This window comes from Polypterus senegalus, chromosome 1 (assembly GCF_016835505.1).
Source record: "Polypterus senegalus isolate Bchr_013 chromosome 1, ASM1683550v1, whole genome shotgun sequence".
Taxonomy (NCBI): Eukaryota; Metazoa; Chordata; class Cladistia; order Polypteriformes; family Polypteridae; genus Polypterus; species Polypterus senegalus.
In genome coordinates this window covers 194,164,785-194,185,312 of record NC_053154.1, presented here as the reverse complement: position 1 = coordinate 194,185,312, position 20,528 = coordinate 194,164,785, and the positions used below count along the sequence as shown (strand labels likewise).

Here is a 20,528-nt window from a genome sequence, read left to right as displayed (position 1 = left end):
GATGCCAAACTGGATTCCATCATGAAAAATCATCTCCATTTCCTCGATGATGCACTGACTTAGAGCAGTTTTAGCCAGAGGCTCATTCCAACACAGTGTGCTAAGCACCACCTCTGGGCGCCTTTTCTGCCTACTGCAATCAGGCAATTCAATGCTTCCACCCAATGTACTTGTTAAGTTTATTTCTTTGTCTATAAATCGATTGACTGGATATATTTGTCCTATGAGTCTGTATTATTGTTTTTTACGTTTCTGCTGCTGTATGCATTTGAATTTCCCCATAGGATTAATAAAGTTGATCTAACCTAATCTCATTCCATATGTCTATGAATCTCTGTGTGAACAAAAACTTCCTAATGTCTGTGTGAAATTTACCCTTAACATCGTTCCAACTGTGTTCTCATGTACTTGCTCGTTTTAAAGTAACAGTCTCAATCCACTGTAATCTTTCCATTAATAATTTTAAACACTTCAATCATGTCTCCTCTTAATCTTCTTTTGTTTAAACTGAAAAAGGCTCAGCTCTTTTAATCTCTCATAACTCATCCCATGTAGCCCTGGAATCAGTCAAATCGGTCTTCTCTGGACTTACTTTAGAGCTGCTATGTCCTTTTGCAGCCTTGAGACCAAAACATTACACAGTACTTCACTAGTGTGTTATAAAGTTTGAGCATAATCTGCTTACACTTGTACTCTACACATCGCACTCTATAACCTAATATTCTGTTAACTTTCTTTATAGCTTCACAACACTGTCTGGAAGTTAATAGTGAAGAGTTAACTATGACTCCTAAATTCTCATAATTTTCAGACCACCCATTGTGCATTCAAACCTAATGATTTTACTTCCTATGTGTAATACTTTATTAGTGTTGGGAGGTATACAGGTTCATACTATGTTTAGCCTAAACAATCTTCGGAACGTGGCACAGCAGAAAACTGTTTAAGGGGGTACGTTTTTAACTGCTACACCGCTAATGGAGGTATTGAGCGGTGAAAATGGACAAAGAACATTCCGAAACTGAAGCTGTAGCAGACGATAAAGTTGAACATGATGACACAGAAGAACTTTTCCCGAAAAAGGATCAGTGTCTGTTATCTGGAAATACTTTGGTTTTAAAAGGGCAGTGTGACGATGCAGGTTCCGCCCCATGTTTCCGTCTTGCTTCTGGGAGCTCTGAACCTGACACCGTCAGTAATGTCACCAATGAACAATGATGAACACAATACCAATGAACACAACAATGAGGCAAAGGGGATGATACAAAAGTGCAAAGTGATTTTACTTTAAAAATCAACAAAAATCAAAGTGTCCAAATAAATAGTGCAGTGCTTCAAAGTTAATAAATAAACTATCCAACAAAAACGAGTGAACAGTGGAGGTTAAAAACAATAGAAAAAAAATCCTTTTAAAAACAACAAGGTTAAAACAATGGCCTTCTTTTACTGGAGACTCCCCTGCTTCTCCCATCCAGGCTATGCACCAGGGGAGTCACCCTACATGCAGCTGACCTTCTTTACTGTACTGCTCTGGTGGCTTTTCCAATCTCTTGCTCCGGTTCTGCCCACCCAGACCGAGACTTGGGCTCCCCAGCGACCAGGATGCTCACGCTGGGGCTTGCACTTCCCAAATCCCCGGTTCCTGCTGCCTTTGCTGCGGTGAGCCAACCTTCTCCTGGTCACTCCTGCTCCAAACAAGTGTTCAGCAGGAGCGACCACTACCGTTGGCCCTCGGGTGCCGGCCAAACACCCCACTTGGGATCGCCTCTCCCAGCTACCTGCAATCAGCGCGAGCCTTCGCTCGCTCACACTCGCTCTCCTTCTTGCTTCCTTTTCCCTTCTCCATTAACCTCCCTTCACATTTTTTTTTCATTTCTTCTTTTTCCTGCCCCCTCGCTCTTCTATTATATGATCCAGGAACATGGATCAGGTGAGGCAATCAGCAGCTCCCGGCAACAATTACAGATGCAGACGACTCCACACCTGTGTACTTAAGAGAGGACCACCTACATTACGAATTCCCCCGGGAACCACTTCCGGCCACACTACCATGCCCCCTCACTTTAAAAAGTGGCCTTTTTGACTTGAGCTGTGGACCCACTACACCACAGTTAGATGTGGACCAAACAACTATTTACTGCAAATGCTGTTGAGCTAAAGTTGTTGCTGGAGGTGGCAGCACAAGCAATTTGCTGCACCATCTTAGCCGCAAACATGCTTTGGCGTACCATGAGTGTATGGAACTAAGATTGGCACCCTCCACATCCTGAAAAAGCTAGAGGACACACGAGTCAGACGTTATTTGTAGATGTATTTGCTAGAGGTACTGCCTACCTTGGTTGGTTTACAAAAAATATTTACTATTTATTTCTTGTACATGTTCAGTGCAATACAACGTTTGACAAGTACCTCTGGATATTTTACTAAGTCTAAATGCCTCTTTGGATAGTTGAAAATATGCTGTCAAAATTACAGTTTAATTTATTTGCAAAATTTGTTCAATAAAAAGGTTCTATATTTTGACTGCAACTGTCATGTAATGTGATTCCTTCTCTTCATTGGTCCCACCCCCTTGAAAACTATCACTGTATGGGGCCATGCAAACCTGTATTAATACTTGTGTGCACATTAAAATGTTTTTTTGTACAATGTACAATTCTCATGACAGTGAAATAGGTTATTCTTAGCCAGTCTACTGCAGTAATTGCAGTGGAAAATGTGATTAACTTCTACTCATGCATGGGAAAAAAATATTATATAATATTTATATTTACTTACATTATATTTCAAAATCTAAAAATCTTCCCAAGCCTGTATGCTGTTCAACTCCCTCAATAATGATTCAACAGATTCTAGATTATCTGTCAATCCACCTAGCTTGGTATCATCTACAAAGCTAAGCAGCTTGTTATTCATAGTACTATCAAAATCATTTACATTAAAAATACCAGTGGCCCAAGCAATGACCCGTGTAGGACACCACTCTTACCATCAGCCAATTCTGATAGGGTTCCTCAGACCATAACCATCTGCTTCCTGTGTCTGAGCCAATTTCGCACCCATCTACACACTACACCCTGAACTCCCACTTCTTTTGGTTTCATATCTGTTGTGATGTGGGATTTTGCATATAACTTGATAAATGTTTTGTATGTCTTTATTTATAATTCAGGCAAACCAAGTGGTGAGAGGTATTCGTGTTTGCCCCCCAAAACCCCCTTTTTAACGACTGTCTCTTAGTAATTTTATGACAGGATTTGGGGGGATGTGTCTTAAACCAGTTTGATGAGTATTTCTCTGCTAAAGTCTTTGTCTCATTCCCCATAGGTGTTGAGGTGTTAAAATGTACTATTTCTCTCATTGGTCTGAGATATGGCTGTTTGGAATTGGCTTGTCTCAGAGGCCTTTAAGTACCATGATGTCCTATTGGTTCTAGGAATTGGAGAGAACCTATAAATTTGCTTGCTCAACCACATTCTCTCTCTCTAACCAACATATGATGAAGAAGCATCTCTCTTGCTAACCTGTGATGATGAAGAGAACACAATGAAGAACACAGCTCAGCAGCCATATTGAATAGACATGTGGCTGAAAGCTGAGCACCAACGATGCTTTAACCAGAGACATTTTAAGTAGCTGCAAGTCTGTGTGCCACCTGAATTACACATCACCATTTTATCAGGTTGTATGGTTGACAATATTCAAATGTACTTTGCATTTTGTTATTATTTATGAATATTATCAGTAATACATTATTTTATGTGTAACTTAACTCCTGCTTGTCTTTTTACTACATCTAATTGCCTGAGGTTATAGATATAGAAGGGAAGGTGGGGAGAAGTTATATAAAATAATATCTTATAAACAGTGGTAAGTCTGTGAGTTTAGGCATTCTAAGGCTGCATATTAATAATACAATAGGGGAAAGTGGAGCAATACATATATTACTCTACCAAGATAAAACAATGCCCAACTGGTCAACTGGCACTTTATCAAATGCTTTCTGAAAGTCAAGTTAAATACTGTATGCACCACTTTAATTATATTATTTTGTTGCTTCCTCATAGAATTTCAGCATGTTAGTAAAGCATGACCACTCTTGTCTGAACCCACGCGGACTGTTCAACAAAAACTTTCTTGCCATGTGTGCTCAATCTTTATCTTAATAATTCCTTTGCATTAATTTACCTGTGATGTATGTTAAGCTTATAGGCCTATAGTTGCCTGGATCTGCCTGGTCACCCTTTTAATATAATGGGATAATGTTTGCCATTTTCTAGTGCTTCAGAATTTCCCTTATGCACAGCAACTTTCTAAAACTATGCATCAAGGGCTAATACAGTATATCTACTTGCTAACCTAAAAAATATTTTCTGGTCCTGGTGATTTGTTTGATTTCATCCTATTTAATCTGGGCAACACTTCTCCTGCTACAATTTCCATATCACTCAGTACTTCCTTAGTAGATCCTTTTACCGCAGGGAGGTTAGTTATCCACTTCTTCACTTTTGAAGACTTCAGAAAAAATTGAAGTTTAGAGAAGCTGCTATTTCCTAGTCTGTATTTTTTAACTCTACTTTACTGTTCCTAATGCACTTCACCTACTCTTGGACTCTTCTTTTACTACTAAAATCTTTGGGTCATCTTTTGACTTATCTGCTATATTCTTCTCTAACAGAGTTTTAGCTTACCTAATAACCTTTTAATGGTCACCCCTATGCTCTCATATGCCCTATGATTCACATTGGAGTTATCAGTCTTATACACCTTACACAGCTGTTTTTTTTCTGTTACAGTTTCTATTTGAACATTATTAAAAAGCTGCAGAGTTTTATTTTTAATTTCATAATAATTCCGAAGTTTGCTATGTACCTGACCTATTATATAGAAAACATTTATAAAACTCTCCCACTGCTCCTCTACTGTATCCATACTTAAAAACTTATACCTGTCCATCCTACTTAGAGTTTGTCGCATCGGCTCAAAATTTGCCCTACCAATGTTAAACTTAACAGTTTTAGTTTTGCATTTGTGCTCTTCTAAAACATTGAAAATTATACTTTATTATGGTCACTGGAGCGTAGTGGTTTACACCCTTATTTTGATCCTGATTATTAAAAAATACTAACACTAGACAGGCTTTCCCCCCATGTTGGTAGCATAACATATTGTGTTTAAAAAAAACAATCACAGATTACACCTAAAAACTTTTGCTGTTGTGCTACACTATTTGCAAGATTTGTCCACTTAATAGTTGGGCAGTTAAAGTCCCCCATGACTATAACATCCCCTGTAAATTTAATATTACTAAAAAGTCTGATTGATTGCCAGCCACACACTGTCCAGCAAATCCATGCATGCATGGTGGTTACTGCTACTTCAAGACAGTTGTAGAATCTTGAGTTTGATTTGTTAAGTGTGTGTAGTCTGCATATTCCTTGTGTGTTATTATGGCTTGCCATTTTTTTGCCCAAGAGTCTTTTGATTATAAACGTCAGGTGCTGCTGTTTCAATTTAGGTAATTCACAGGCAATACATTTTTTCTGGGCAGTGGGTAGTTACAAGGGTCTCCGTATCATTAACATTTAAATATATATTGCTATATAGCATTTTGTCAGATGATGACGGTGACAGGGGGTAATTACACAATGACCTGATGCCAATCTAGACAGACCAGGCACCAGCACTCCACTGTGTGATTGATTTTTTTTGTGACACAAATGATGGCTTGCTTGTCTTGCTGATCCTGTGCTGTCCAACTTGCACAAAATACTAACTTCACCTTCACCAATAATAATCTCTTTACCAAACATTTCACAAAAAGGACACAGCTAGCTTATTCAGTATTTCTATATATCACTAAACACAGCTCTTAATGTGTTTTGTTGACTTAAATTACCAAAAAATAACACTAGTCTTAACCTTAATCAATGTTCATTAAGTAACTACTAACATGAATCTATCTTTGCTAATGTAATCCTGTTATTATTACAGAGACTGTATTCAACTAAACCTTTCACTTACCTCTGGGCTGACAGTGTGTCCTTCTCTTACACTTTTTCTCATCCTGATCTCAATTTCATGCCGCAAAGCCGCAAGCTAAAAGTCAAACAGGTGAAATTCTGTAGATATTTGCTTTCATATGGCTTTCACTGATTTTGTAATTAATAATGGAGTTTTTATTTCTTCAACTTGTAACAAGCAAACCTACATACATACAATTAACATAATGTTTCTTTCATTATACAGGGAAGAATAGATTTTTACTTTAGACGGGTGATGTCATTAATTTTTAATAGGAAATACAAGAAATAGACAATAAAAATGAATAGTTTATTTTCTGGCAATCCACCCACCTAAACATTTATAAAAAAAATAGACATTTGGTGGTCACAGAATATTTCCAAAAAGTGAAAGAAATTGCATTTATTGTAGTATCTCAACCTCAAAACTACAACACAACTGGGTAGTCAGAGTAAAATAACTTTAATTGCTAAGCTATTTTCTGCATGCCACTAAAAACAGCCAGCAGACAAGAATCCTTACTGAAGCCATTATAAGCAACTATCAATGGCTTGGTTTTCAAAGTTATGCTTTTCAGATTGTTTAATGAGTGAGGCTGTTTACTAACAAGTTCAGATATTCTGTTTCTCTGAGTAAATTAGCCTTCAATTCCAAAGCAAATTAAAAATAAAAATTAAAAAAAAGAGAATATTATCATAAGTTAATCTTAGATTACAAAAAGCTCAAACTATGTTGAAGGAACATAATACAGTACTGTAGAAATACAAAATAACTTACATCATCTTCTTTTGTAAGGTCAAATTCCCTGGAGCTGTCTTTAAACATAGCTACATGGTGTGGGCCTTCACTAAGGGTTACCTGATACCACAGAATAAAACAGTTTCCATTATACTGGCGTCATTCACAATTTAATGTAAAATGACCTATAGGAAGTATTCAACAATACATAAATTAAAATGAGACTTAGAAACATGCTTCTATATAATGTTTTCATATAAACATTGTAAGAGAATACAGCATAAAATTCTCAAACCTTTTAATCCAATTTTAGGTTATGGAGGTTGGACAGCTCTGGGCAAAAAACAGGAAAAAAGCCTACAAGTACATACTCACACAAGGTTAAACTAAAATTACCATTAATCTAGCTAACTATTCTATAGTAATGTGGAAGAGCAACTGCAAAACTTCTGTTCAATCACAAAACAATAAATCCACAGGCAGTTTAAAAAAGAAATAAGAAAAGTAAATATCAATATCAGCATTAACATGTTTTACAATTATTGTCTAATACTTATTTCAACTGTTTTTGTTAAAGTACATTATTTTTTGGTTTGTTAAAATAACTTATTTATATTTTAATTTTTAATAGAAACTTGTAAAGTGGTACTCATAATGTTTGGATCAAATACACATTTTTCCTTGATTAACGCCTCAGCTCCACAGTTTAAAATTACAAATCAAACAATTCAGATGTGACTAAAGTGCACACTGCTGACTTTAAGGGTATTTATATACATTTCAGTCACACCATGCAAAAAAATTACAACACTTTTTAAACAATGAATGACACAAAATATGTTTGGGACAATTGGCATCATGGTGTTGCCGATTACTCAGGTGTGTTTCGTTGATTCGTAACATTATTAGGCTTGCTTATACCTACAGACTAACATTGGAGTCTATAGTTGCCATTGTTTAACATGAGGACAAGAGCTGTGCCAACAAACGTCAAAGAAGCCATTGTGAAGCTGAAAAATAAGAATACCACCATTAAAAACATTGGTAACACCTTAAGATTACCCGAATGAACTGTCTGGAATATCATTAAGAATTTAATGGTGAGCTAAATAAATTGCAAAGCGACTGGTAGGCCAAGGAAGACCTAAAAAACGGATCACAGAAAAATCCTCACTATGGTAAAGAAAAAGCCTCAAACACCTGCTCAACCAGAAACAGTCTTCAGGTGGCAGATGTGTATGTGTCAGAGACTACTATCATGAACAGAAATACAGAAGTTGCGCTGCAAGATGCAAAACAATGGTTATCCAGAAAAACAAGGTGGCCAGATTATAGTACTTAAATGAGCCTGCAGAATTCTGGAAAAAGTTCTTGTGGATAGACAAGACAAAGATTAACCTGTATCAGTAATGGCAAGAGCATAGCACCTTATCTGTTAAACATGTTGGTAGGGGTGTTGTGGCTTGGGCATGTATGGCTGCAACATGTACTGTACACTTATATTCATTGAAGAAGGAACTTCTAATGGCAGTTACCTAATAAATTCTGAGGTGTATAGAAACATCTTCTCTGCTCAAGTTCTAGAAAATGCCTACAAACTCACTGGGTGGTACAACAAGACAATGATCGCAAACATATGGCTAAGGTAACACAGGAGGTTTTCAAAGCTAAAAAACATGGTGGTGGGAATGTTATGGCTTGGGCATGCATGGCTGCCAAAAGAACTGGCGCTCTTATCTTCATTGATGATGTAACTGCTGATGGCATTTGCACATTGAATTCTGAGGTGCAGAGAAACATGTCTGTTCAACTTCCAGTAAATGCCTCCCAACTTCAATGATCCCAAACATACTGCTAAGGCAACACAGGAGCGTTTCAAAATTAAAAATAGAAAATTCTTGAATGGCCAAGCCAGTCACCCGATTTCAATCCAACTGAGCATGCCATCCATAGGCTGAGGAGAAAACCTAAGGGGACAAGCATTTTAAATAAGCAGAAACTAAAAATGGCAGCATTAGAGGCTTGGCACAGCATCAGAGAAGATTCTCACCACCTGGTGATGTCTATGAATCACAGACTTCAAGCAGTCATTGCATGCAAGAAATACGCAATAAAGTACTAAATATGTTTACTTTAATATCCCTACCGTTGCCATGTACCAAATATTATGGTGCCCTGAAATGGAGGAACTATGTATAAAAAGTGCAATTTCTACATTTATACTGCTGTGACCTAAATGTATGCAAATACCCTTAAACATTATCACGTCTGAATTGTTTGATTTATAATTTTAAACTGTGGCGCAGGGGGAACATCAAGGAAAAATATGTCCCTGTCCCAAACACTATAAAGGGCACTGTATGTTTTAACACTTATCCAGTTAATATATGCAATCAGTACTAACAATTATAGATAGACAGACAGACAGACAGACAGAGAGACAGAGAGACACACACACACACACTTTATTAATCCCAAGGGGAAATTCACATACTCCAGCAGCAGCATACTGATAAAAAAAATATTAAAGAGTGATAAAAATGCAGGTATAACAGACAAATTATAGTGAAATGCAGTCAATATATGCTTATTACTTACACCTTTTAAAGATTATTAATATTTTTCGTGAAATTGTTGACATTTTTTCCCGGTACCTCCTTTCATTTTTACTTGTAGTTGCATATGATGCAAAACACACCAACTGTCATTGTCATGAATATCTTCATGAAACAAATTGGTACTTGTGGGCTGGTTTTGCTGAAATCTGCAAAAACGCATTCTTTAAAGAATTTTGTAAGGAAAGTTTGATTTTCATTAAGATATCCCAAAGAGAGCACAATATACACAATTTTTAAAATTTTGAAAATACAAATTAAAAACCACTGGCCATTTTTCAAACTCCTCTATCTTAAAGCAGAAAAGTATCCTCTGAAAGAATGAGTGATAGCCTTAAATTATGAGTATTCAGATATTCTGATTGCCTTTATTAAATAAATGTGTTTACGGTAGTACCTAAATGATAATGCCCAACAGTAACTTGCTAGTTATGTCTTGTATTTAAAGTCATACTGCTCACACAGACCACGGATAGGGTTTCGTTGTTTCTTACATTAAAACTTAAAATGTTTATTTTATTATTTATTTCAGTTATTATTATTTAAAAATTTCAAGTGTGCTACGGTTTTGCTTATACACAGAGACATAAAACTTTTTTACTCTGAAAGTTTAAAGATTTTCAGATCACAATCTATTAATTTCAAAATTCGAAGTCCTTGAATCCAAAACAACCCCACTCCTTTCTGTTTTAGTACATTCTTTTGCTTCTATAATTAGTTTGTGCTTTGTCTTTCCAGGCTGATATAATAAAATAAAATTTTAAAAATGCACAAAATGTTGCCTTTACATATTTTGCATTAAGAGAAACTGTCATAATTTATGGCACGATGCTTCTGTATCAATGTAAACAAAAAACATTAAAAAAGGTAACATTTCAACTATAGTCCACGCCATATTTCCAGATATTTTTCAAATGGTAACTGACAAGAAACATGTCATTCTGAAATTCTAGGATACCTCTGGCCTACTATTCTTAAACATATTAACCTTATGTTTATACATAAGAAGCAGCTTTACACACAAGAAAATTAATTTCTGCAAAGAGGTACAGGGTAGAATATTTGACTTGAGTGATTAGAGAAAGTATTAATTTATAAAGATGATCAAAATGTTCTGAGCCTCAACTTAAAAAGGATATTGTACAGTGCTGATTTTATATGAGATCATAGATTAAACTCTTGTGTACTAGAAGAACTGAATTACAAGTTTCTTGTATTTGTGTTTTATTATGATTCCCGTTGAGAACCAAGTCAACATGAATGCAGAAAACTGCAAAATAATGAACCGGGACCATTCCCTTTCATACTGCACAATCAAGTGATGGTCTGTAACATTTTTCTCCATTGCATGTGGGCAAAGATTAAACCTGAATGCATCACCATAACACAACAACAATCAAAAGCATAGTGATTTTTTTTGTAGTAGGGAATAAAGGTCCAAGCCAGTACCAATAATATCATTTGTCCGATTGTGTATGATAGAGAGGTTGTAATTCATATTGAAAACATGCCTCAGGAAGATTACATAATCAGTTGATATCAAGCCAATTTGCATTTGTTGCTAATAGCAATCAATTTGGAAGATATTTCAAAGAAGTTTATTGACACTCTTCCATTTCAAAACAGTTCCCCTACTTAGACTGCATAGGTTGAAAAGGCTGTGGATTTGAATGATGCCTACCCGCCATTTTACTCCTTAACAGCTCCCTTCTGACCACCATATATTCCTTGAGGTGTAAGACTATTTCAATAGAATGTGCCGCGTCAAAGATGAAGATGTCAACTCAGCTACAGTATATTCACTGTTAAATAGATATTTAAAGGATGATACTTTAAAATCTAAGATTAATTCTTTGAGGGAGCTAGGAAAACACATTCTCAAGAACCTTTACAAGACATAGTACAGTAAAATACAACTGTCTCACCTTTACAGGTGCCCGAGTCATCATTTCACCTGAACCCCGAGGAAATATTCTAGCCTGAGCAATCATTTCTAGTACACTGGTCTTCCCAGCACTTTGATCTCCAACAACTACCACCTAGGTTTAAGAAAACAGAGAGAATTACTAACATATAATTATTTAATATAATACACTGAAGTCCAACCTCCACACTCATCCACTGTCCGTAAGAGCGGTCTTCAGTTCAAAAGTTTATTCTTGTTTGAATGAACTTCAATGCTGTGCATGAAATGCATTAGTTTATTTAATATTTTAACAATAACACACATGTTTGAGATGTTGAGAGCATATGACTGGATAACTGACATTTGGATAATGTATTTATGAGATAAAAATTTTTACTCTGTTATCACTACAATGCAAGATTAGTAACCAATGTTTTTTTTTTTTTGTCAGATACATTTACTCAAACCTGGGCAATTTAGAATCAAAAATAATTCCAGCACGTTCACCTTGGTTACCAGTATTTTCCACCTTGGTCCTCTCCAGTGAGGCATATTTAATCCTAGTGTCTTTGTGATTGTGAAGTCATGAATATTGACTTTTTGCTGTGGCAAGAAAAGCCTGCAGTTTTTTCACTGTTTAAGATTTTTTGTTTCTTCTTGAATGACTTTACACTGCATTCTTGGAGTAATTTTGGCAGGCTAACCAATCCTGAGGATGTTTCTGATGTTTCAATGGTTTTCTGTTTAGATATTATAGCACTCATTGTGGTTAAATGTAATCCATACCAGCCTAGTAAATAATTCTTCAGCAGTTTTTTTATTTTACTGAGACATTACACTTGCTGAGGGTCAAAATAATCATTACAAGCTGAGGGTCAAAATAATCCCTGCTCAACATAATCAAGTCTTGCTAGATTCTGCTCACTCATTGCATCCCTTTAATTGGATGCATTTAACTAAGGCACATTTTTTCCACAAACTGTCAGTTGGTGTTGAATAATTTCAATAATTAAAAAAATTAAAAATTTAAAACTAACACATAATCATTTGACACATTAAGTAAACAAAATTTTAAAAATTTAAAACAAAATAGTATTTGCTCAGTCAGGTACCCCTTTACCTAAAAATATGAAAACATTCATTGTCAAATAATTTGTATTAGTAGAGTCAAATACTTTTTCGCAGCATTGTAAGTCTACAACATTTTGTGTTATAACAGTGCAATTATTTGCTCATTTCTCCTTGCAAAATTGACATACGGTAGCTAGGTCAAGTTAGGGTGAAATAGAATTGGGCAGTAATTTTGAAGTCTTGATAGAGACAATAGCTGAAAGGATAAAAGGTCAGCATTTTAACAATTTTTTTATTTTAAGCCATTTTGATGTTGCCCTGAAAGTGTGTTTTTGATCAATCTCCAGCTGGCAAATAAATGCTTTCACTAGTGTGGTAGTATGGTGCGGCTTATTATCCTATATTTCTGTGTAGTATTCAACATACATTTTCTATCAACATTGAGAAAATGACCTCTGCCTGATACTTAAAATCATCTGCATAAAATGACTACTACCATAGTTTAAAGAGGGGATGAAGCGATGGTCTTAGATTTAAGGCACAAAAAAACATATAATTCAAGTCCAAAACATCTTTCATTCTCTTGTGAATGTAGAAGAGATACAACATCACAAAAATGCCTCTGTTTGCCTTAAAAAGCCAGCGAATATCCCCTTCATCCAGTCAGGCAGGCAGTATGATATGCCCACCACACCAATTGGAAATAACTGATTAAATGCGTCTGTCTGCAGAGTTCTTTTAATAAAATACAGCTTCAAATAATTGCCTTTTTATAAGCAGTAAATAAGTAAGTAAGTTGACGCAAAAATGTGTCCATTCAGCACAAAACAAAACTTGATATAGGGATAGAAAAAACTTTCCAATCCCCATGCAAGTCATAAGGCAACTAAGCGGGTTGGCATCAAGAAGGGCAGCTGGCTATAAACATTTCTGCTCCAACACCACGTTTTACCTCTTTGTGGAAGGCAATCAGCCAACCTGGCTGAACTGAGAAAATGTCCATTAAACTAACAAAGATACATCTGCCATTACAGGGTAGTACGCAGTACACTAGGATAACTTTAGATATAGTTGTATCTTGGATGTGAAGTTTAAAGCACTGTTGTTCTGCCAGTATTTGGTTCTGTTTACACTCAGTATTTTGGCTTCTAGATCTTAAATACTGTAATGCATTTAACCAATACTCATTACATTTCAAGGCTGACACGCATAGTAGTAGCATATTTTTTTTTTTTTTTTTACACAGATATTGTACCAGAGAGTAGTGGTAAAGTGGGAGCTAGATATCAACATGCATCCTTCTTCCTCATCTGTGGTAGTGACCGCTGGGCTATTAATGAAAGCAATTAAGAGTACAAGTAGTGGAATAAAGGTTCTTCCACACTCTCTTTCAGAGGAAGGCATCTGAGTCAAATGTCTATTTCTAAGGGGCATAACGTTAAAATAGTTGGTGTAATATGCATGGCTCACTCGGACAAGACACAGGACTATCTAGAGATGAAATATTTCTTGACCGACTCAAGAATGTCTGGGAATTCCTCAGAAGGAAAAGGAAAATGTTGCAGAGATTAAGGTGGCGTGATCTGCTTTGCACGTTGCCAGTGTTAACCTTGTCTGGAAAGGGTTGACGACAAATGCAGTGACACAAAACTGGAAAAAGTGGAAAAATGTGCAGTTGCAAATCTTGAAAGCATTCATTAGTCTGCCTTGTTTTATATGAAATACGTTATACGTTTTTTGTCTTTTACTAAAGCATGAACATCGATTAATACATCAGAGTACAGTGTGGTGGACAGGTAACAAACAGAAAAAAATACAAATTATATAATAGTTGGTACACCACATGTTGGTTCTACTTTCCAAAATAAACTTTAGAATTAACGCCAAATGTCTCTCAGGGTAAGCTCAAATAAGGGTAGGTGCTGTATTCTGCTGCCATCTAGTGCCACAATAAAACATTTTGCTGCAAGAAAAAAAAAAAATGCATTTTGCCACTCTATGATAAACTGTAAGAATGCTGTTGTGATATGCCCGGTAACTTCAGTTGAATAATGCTACAGCAGAACGCAGTATCTATGTGGAATAAAAGCAAAATGATTGTGACCAAGTGGAAAGACAAAAAAGATGTTAGCCGCCCCACCGGGAACTGTTCACAATGCAATAACTGTCAATGTTCGCTTCAGGGGATCTGAGGAAGTCAGAAAGCTTAGTGCTATTGTAGCTTACAATATCCACAATGGACACCACCCATTGTGGGGATCAGGAACTGACAATTTACCTCTCATGCACAAAAAATAGAAAAAAAACTATTCTAAGAAAAGTGAGCAAAGAAACATGCTTCTGTTGTCCTGATTGCAATATTGGGCTGTGTGTTAGTGATCGTTTCAAAAAATATCACATGAAGAATGTGTACTAAATCTGTACCATTGCATCAGTGGACATTATAGACACTATTTTCCTACTGTATCATGTTGACATTTGTTTAAAAACTGTTTTGAAGGGAGAATGAAATAAAATGGATGGTGCTTATATTTTTCACAAAATGTTAACTAAAATAGAGGAAGACAAAAAAGTTTGTTTTTTTTTTTTAAATAAAAGAGCAATCTATTAAATTAGTGATGCTTGCTGAGATTGGATATTTTTCACCCCAAATGACTCGATTGGTAAATTACCTGATCTCAAAAAACTATTTTTTAAATCCTGCCTTTCTAAGCTTTACAGTCAGACTTTAGGAGATAGTAAAGACAGGAAGATTGGCTTTTACAATAAAGAAAGTGAAGTTGTAAACTAAGACAAGGGATTCTGAGGAGTGTAAAAAAAAGAGAAGTGCATCTTCTGCAGAAATTAGAACAGAATTATTTTAGACCTTTTCATTTTGTCCTGTAATTAAAACACACACTCCTTGTCTGATTGTGGACAGTGCGCAAACGTGTGTTTAGTACAGCAGCTCACATTTATAAATGGAGAAGGAAAAGATAAAGACGAATTTGTGCTCACTGCCTAGGTCAACAGCCAAATGAGTCTTTTAAACTTGTTAAGCATGTTAGCCTTGTGTCACCTTGATAAACAAATTGTATTAGTATCGTGCTTTATAATTATCAAAATAATTTTTACTACTTTTTTGGATCGTGGAAAAATACTTTTGTACATGTTTAATTAGTTTTAAAAAAGTATGGTTTTATTTTAGCATTTTTAGGGCCACTGAACAATAAATCTACAGAATGTCATTTTGTTAATAAAAATAAACAGGTAACACAGGCAGTCAGCAGGTTTAATTATAATTGTACAACTTTAATATGCAGGTTAGGTGGACTGGTGATTCTAAATTGTCCCTAGTGTGTGCTTGGTGTGTGGGTGTGTTTATGTGTGTCCTGCGGTGGGTTGGCACCCTGCCCAGGATTGGTTCCTGCCTTGTGCCCCGAGTTGGCTGGGATCGGCTCCAGCAGACCCCCATGACCCTGTGTTCGGATTCAGCGGGTTGGAAAATGGATGGATGGATGGAGTATGCAGGTGCTTAGTTAAAAGTAATAATTAAATGATATACAAAACATACTGGAATCAGTACTAAAATCTGGGATCGGCCCTACAAAAAACCTAATCAGAGCATCCTGAAACTGCACTCTGCAGCATATATACTGTATATTAACACCAGAATCCCTAAAGCCTGTAAAAATTTTCATAGTCCCTGACCATCAGCCTGCCTAAATGTTCACTTCCAGCTCAAGTCTGCACTGAAGTTTTCATCGAGCAATGAGTTGTCTTTACACATTCTACACTTCAGTCAACATTATGTTGTTATCCCTTTAGGGGCAACTGGGAGACAGACAACTCAGCAACATCCTTTACCAGTTAGGTAATAGTTAGGTTCAAAGAGATTTTTTAATGATATTTAAATGACAATGAAGGGCAACAGAAAATCCACAGAATCACCTGCTTTATAAGAGTCTCAATACATTGAGAGTAAAGATATTCCTTAAGCCGTACTCGCAGGTTACCTTTTGTATTCTAAATAACGTTATCATACAATTACAATCAATACAATTTATATAAAAGGTTTAGCAATTTTGGTTGCAGATGATAATATAAGATAGAGTTTGTTCTATCTACAGAATAAAGTTTGTTCGTCAATTATATAGATTTATTTTCAACGTTTTAAATCACGTCATTTAAATATAATTTAAAAAATCTCTTTGAACCTAACTATTACCTAACTGGTAAAGGATGTCGCCAAGTTGTATTTTGCAAAGTTGTTTCTTTGCCGAGTTACCACTGAGCCATTGTTTTCACTATAACATATGAAAAAAATGTTCTGTTTTAGCTATGCATACATTTCTTATGTCACCCCACATTTACACAGATCATTGTAGACACAGAACATACATGAAATTACGCTATATCATTACCTATATAATTTCTTAGAACTCATTGCTAGATAAAATCTTCAATCCAAACTTGAGCTGGGATTATTGTGGCTGGGTGATGGCTTCGCCTGGCTGAATGTAGGATGATTGCAGGTTGGGTGCTGAAAATTGACAAATTTGCTAAACAAAAGCATTTATCTATGGGCAACGGGCATGGTGATAAGGACCCACAAAGTTCTTCACATATGTTAGGAAACTTAGAATGTTCAGGGAGAAAGAATTTTAGCAGGGATTCTATTGTTAAAGTAAAAAGATGTCCTATACTGTTTCTTGAAGGAGGCATAAGGCACATTAGCATGTGTATTTATCCATACATCATCAACTCCTTCCATGACAACCCTGAATACAATGAGGACTGATCATTTATGTTAGATAGAATGCCCAGAGGGGACTGGGCGGTCTCATGGCCTTGAGCCCATGCAGATTTTATTTTTTCTCCAACCGTCTGGAGTTTGTTTTTTTTTTCTGTTCTCACTGGTCATCGGACCTTACTTTTATTCTATGTTAATTAGTGTTCTCTTCTTTTAATTCTTACTTTGTCTTTTTTTTCTCTTTCTTCATCATGTGAAGCACTTTGATCTATCATTATTTGTATGATAATGTGCTATATAAATAAATGTTGCTGTTGTTGACTCTTAAATGTCTTCTGAAATTGAAAGACTACATTAAAAAAAAAAAACCAATACTGGGATAAGTGATGACTCTACAAACACAATGTCTGCCAAAGATTAAGGAATACCATAATTTATTGAATGTATTTTTTCTGAAACAAAAAACACTACAAGTACAAGATAATCAGACAGAAACTCAGAAAAACACAAGTCCCCTTTCCTGCTCCATAATATTAGGATAGATACAATAGCAGCTAAGCTCCTCTCCCCCAATAAATAATGTTACAATGTGCAAATGAGGCTTCACTTTACTTGGTGCTCCAAAAGCAACCCATGGCCTCAGAGCTACCTTATCAGTCCAGCAGCCCATTGTTATGAAGAGTAAAATATTTCTAAGCAACTGAAAAATTACAATGAACTGATGACTTACCCTTGGCAGATGATCTTGAGTGTTATAGTTAGAATCATAGTCTGATAAGATATCCAAAACCTCAGAGTACATGTCAATCAATGACTTCTACAGGGGGAAGAAAACATAAAAAAAATTAAAATACATCTATAAAAGCTGCTATAAGCTACTAACAAGAAAAAAATACTGCATATTCAGATAACATTCCTTACAAATCTGCATAAGACATAAACAAATGTGTTTTGTGCACCTACATTTATAAAATTGACATATGGATTTAAACATACAATTTCTATAGAAACTAGGGATGTCATAAGAACCAATGTTTCGGTACTAATACGGTACCAAAGTTTTGAAAACATGAAGGTTCCAGCTTTTTTACAGTATTTTACAATATTTACAAAAAAGTTGGTACCACAGATGCATGATTACAAGTAGACAAATTACTTTGGAAGGCAAAATAAATACATGAGAAAAAACGTGAGTGAAACTGTATATAAAAATGGCTTACTTTGTTGATGCTACAACATTGCATTAACACATGTTGAAAAAAAAAAAATCAGCAGATAAGGGGCCCCATGTATAAACAGTGCATATGCACAAAAATGTTGCATAAGCCCGTTTCCACACTCACATCGCCATGTATAAAACCTAAACTTATAAAAGCTTAATGCTTGGCGTACGTAAGTTCTCTGCTCAGTTTTGCAAACTGGCGGCACCCAGCGTCAAAGCAGTGCTTTTGTTCCAGTGTGGTTTCCCTTTCTTTTTTAGATCCACATCCCTAACGCGGCTTTATCATATACACTGAAATTAATGACATATTGTTTAGTAGTTTAAGGCATCTGATTGTAATTAACCTGTAAAAATATAATGGTCCATGCAATAGCCAAATTATTCCAAATACCATAGCTGCTTTAGCGTTGTTACTTTCACTGCACCACCTTCTCCTTCTTTCATCTGCTCTTATTAGGGGTTGCCACAGCGGACCATCTTTTTCCATATTACCCTCACTGTACCACTCAGAGTATTTATATTACTGTATCTGAGTGTGGAATCACAGCTCTACAGCAGCTGATTGGAATGAGAATTATTAGTTTACAGCATCAAACACACACTGCCTCAGCCATGCTGTCTATAGTTTCATCCCAAGAACTATAAACACACTCAATCAGTCCATCATGTGCTCCTTGTAGAACTGTTTGTACTTATGAGTACAATTTCCTCACTGTAATCTTACGATACACTTATAATATTGCACAACCTAAGCCACTTTATAAAGTACGTATTTACATATGATGACAATATCATTTTTAAGATGAAATGCAGCAAAATATGTTTATTACATTATACAGATAAAATATTAACATTATTTAATTAATCTTGTAAGCTGGAAGGCTGATCGCACCCCAAGAGGATACAGACGCCCCTGGGAAAACCCCAACCTCTGAAACACAGACTACCTTCACATTGCTCCTTACCCTTCTCACTTGCGCTGTAATGCGTAATACAACCCTCGCACGGTACTCCGCTTACTTAAAAGCCTTGTGCAGCGCCTGTCAGTTTTGGTATTGATTTGTTTTGCTTTCTCTCTCTGTCTCTGACTGCTCCTGACGCGCACTCCTTTGAAGAAGATATGCATGCTTACATTTAATTGATAGACGAAACTTGAAACTAGTTTGAAGAGACAAATGTTTGTTTGCAATGTTTGAATAAAAATCCTTCTTGTTTCTTCGACCTCCTGTGACTCTGTGGAATTCTGTGACCCAAGCGTGACAAGTGGTACCAAAAGTGGTTGCACAGATGGATGCCGCAGAAGAGTTATTTCTTTTGGCTCAAGATGTTCCACTTCCTTACGATCCGGAGGATGACATGCCTCCTATTCTTGATATGAATAACCGTCGACGATATATTCCTGATCCAAATGTTCCAATTCTTAACTGTCAACCGTACATCCCTTTACCACCAGTTCCTAAAAATGCAAAGAATATGCTGACGAAGATGGGCCCTAACGATGACCCAGAGATGTTCCTAATAGCCTTCGAGCAAGTCGCAGCCATGTTGGGATGGGACAGACGACAGTGGGCCGTTATAATCACACCCTTTTTATCTGGAGATGCTCTTTATTCTTTACGAAATGTGCCTAGAGATAAGCTTGGCGATTATGAGTTCCTGAAGGAACAAGTTGTATTACGTAAGACTGTGACTTTTTTAGCTAAAGGTTTCACACTAAACGACTGGAAACTGAACATGGATGGCCCAATCTGTGCGTAAATTCAAGATTTAATACATAAAGTGCACTGCTGGTTTGAAGGAGACATGATGGAACGAGTTGTAGAAAAGGTAGTAATGAATATACTACTGAATGGTATACCTACAGTTATTCGAGATTAATTTCTGCGTCATGATATTGAATCGTTAACGATGATGTCCAGATGACTGGAGGGTTCACAGTCCATTGGGAGAAAGAGCGGTGGATTTGGTGCTCCTTCGCAATCTGTGAATGAGCGTCCAGGACATTCTTGTCACTTCGATCGACGGCAACAACATCGACTGGGGTCAGGTAGGCCTCCAGGGAATCCAGTCGTACTAGAGATGCCTATCTCTGGGGAAATGGCAACAGCTGGCCGAGGAAACCGTGGACGTCGCAGAGGATATTTCGGAAGTGGAGCTGACCGTAGATATTTCCGTTGTGATCAACTAGGCCATTTGGCAAGAGAATGTTGTTGGTCTCCA

The 20,528-nt window shown here is 36.3% G+C and overlaps 1 protein-coding gene across 4 annotated transcripts in view; it reads right to left on the bottom strand.

Moving 5' to 3' along the window:
• Nucleotides 1-20,528, bottom strand: part of opa1 (OPA1 mitochondrial dynamin like GTPase) — a 240,686-nt gene that overhangs the window by 162,470 nt on the left and 57,688 nt on the right. For all 4 annotated transcript variants that reach the window (XM_039766026.1, XM_039766043.1, XM_039766034.1 and 1 more), the window contains 4 exons: nt 17,817-17,903; nt 11,303-11,416; nt 6,802-6,882; nt 6,025-6,099 (listed from right to left, as the gene is read on the bottom strand). In XM_039766026.1, coding sequence (XP_039621960.1) covers nt 6,025-6,099; nt 6,802-6,882; nt 11,303-11,416; nt 17,817-17,903 — 357 coding nt within the window. The remainder of the gene's footprint in view (nt 1-6,024; nt 6,100-6,801; nt 6,883-11,302; nt 11,417-17,816; nt 17,904-20,528) is intronic.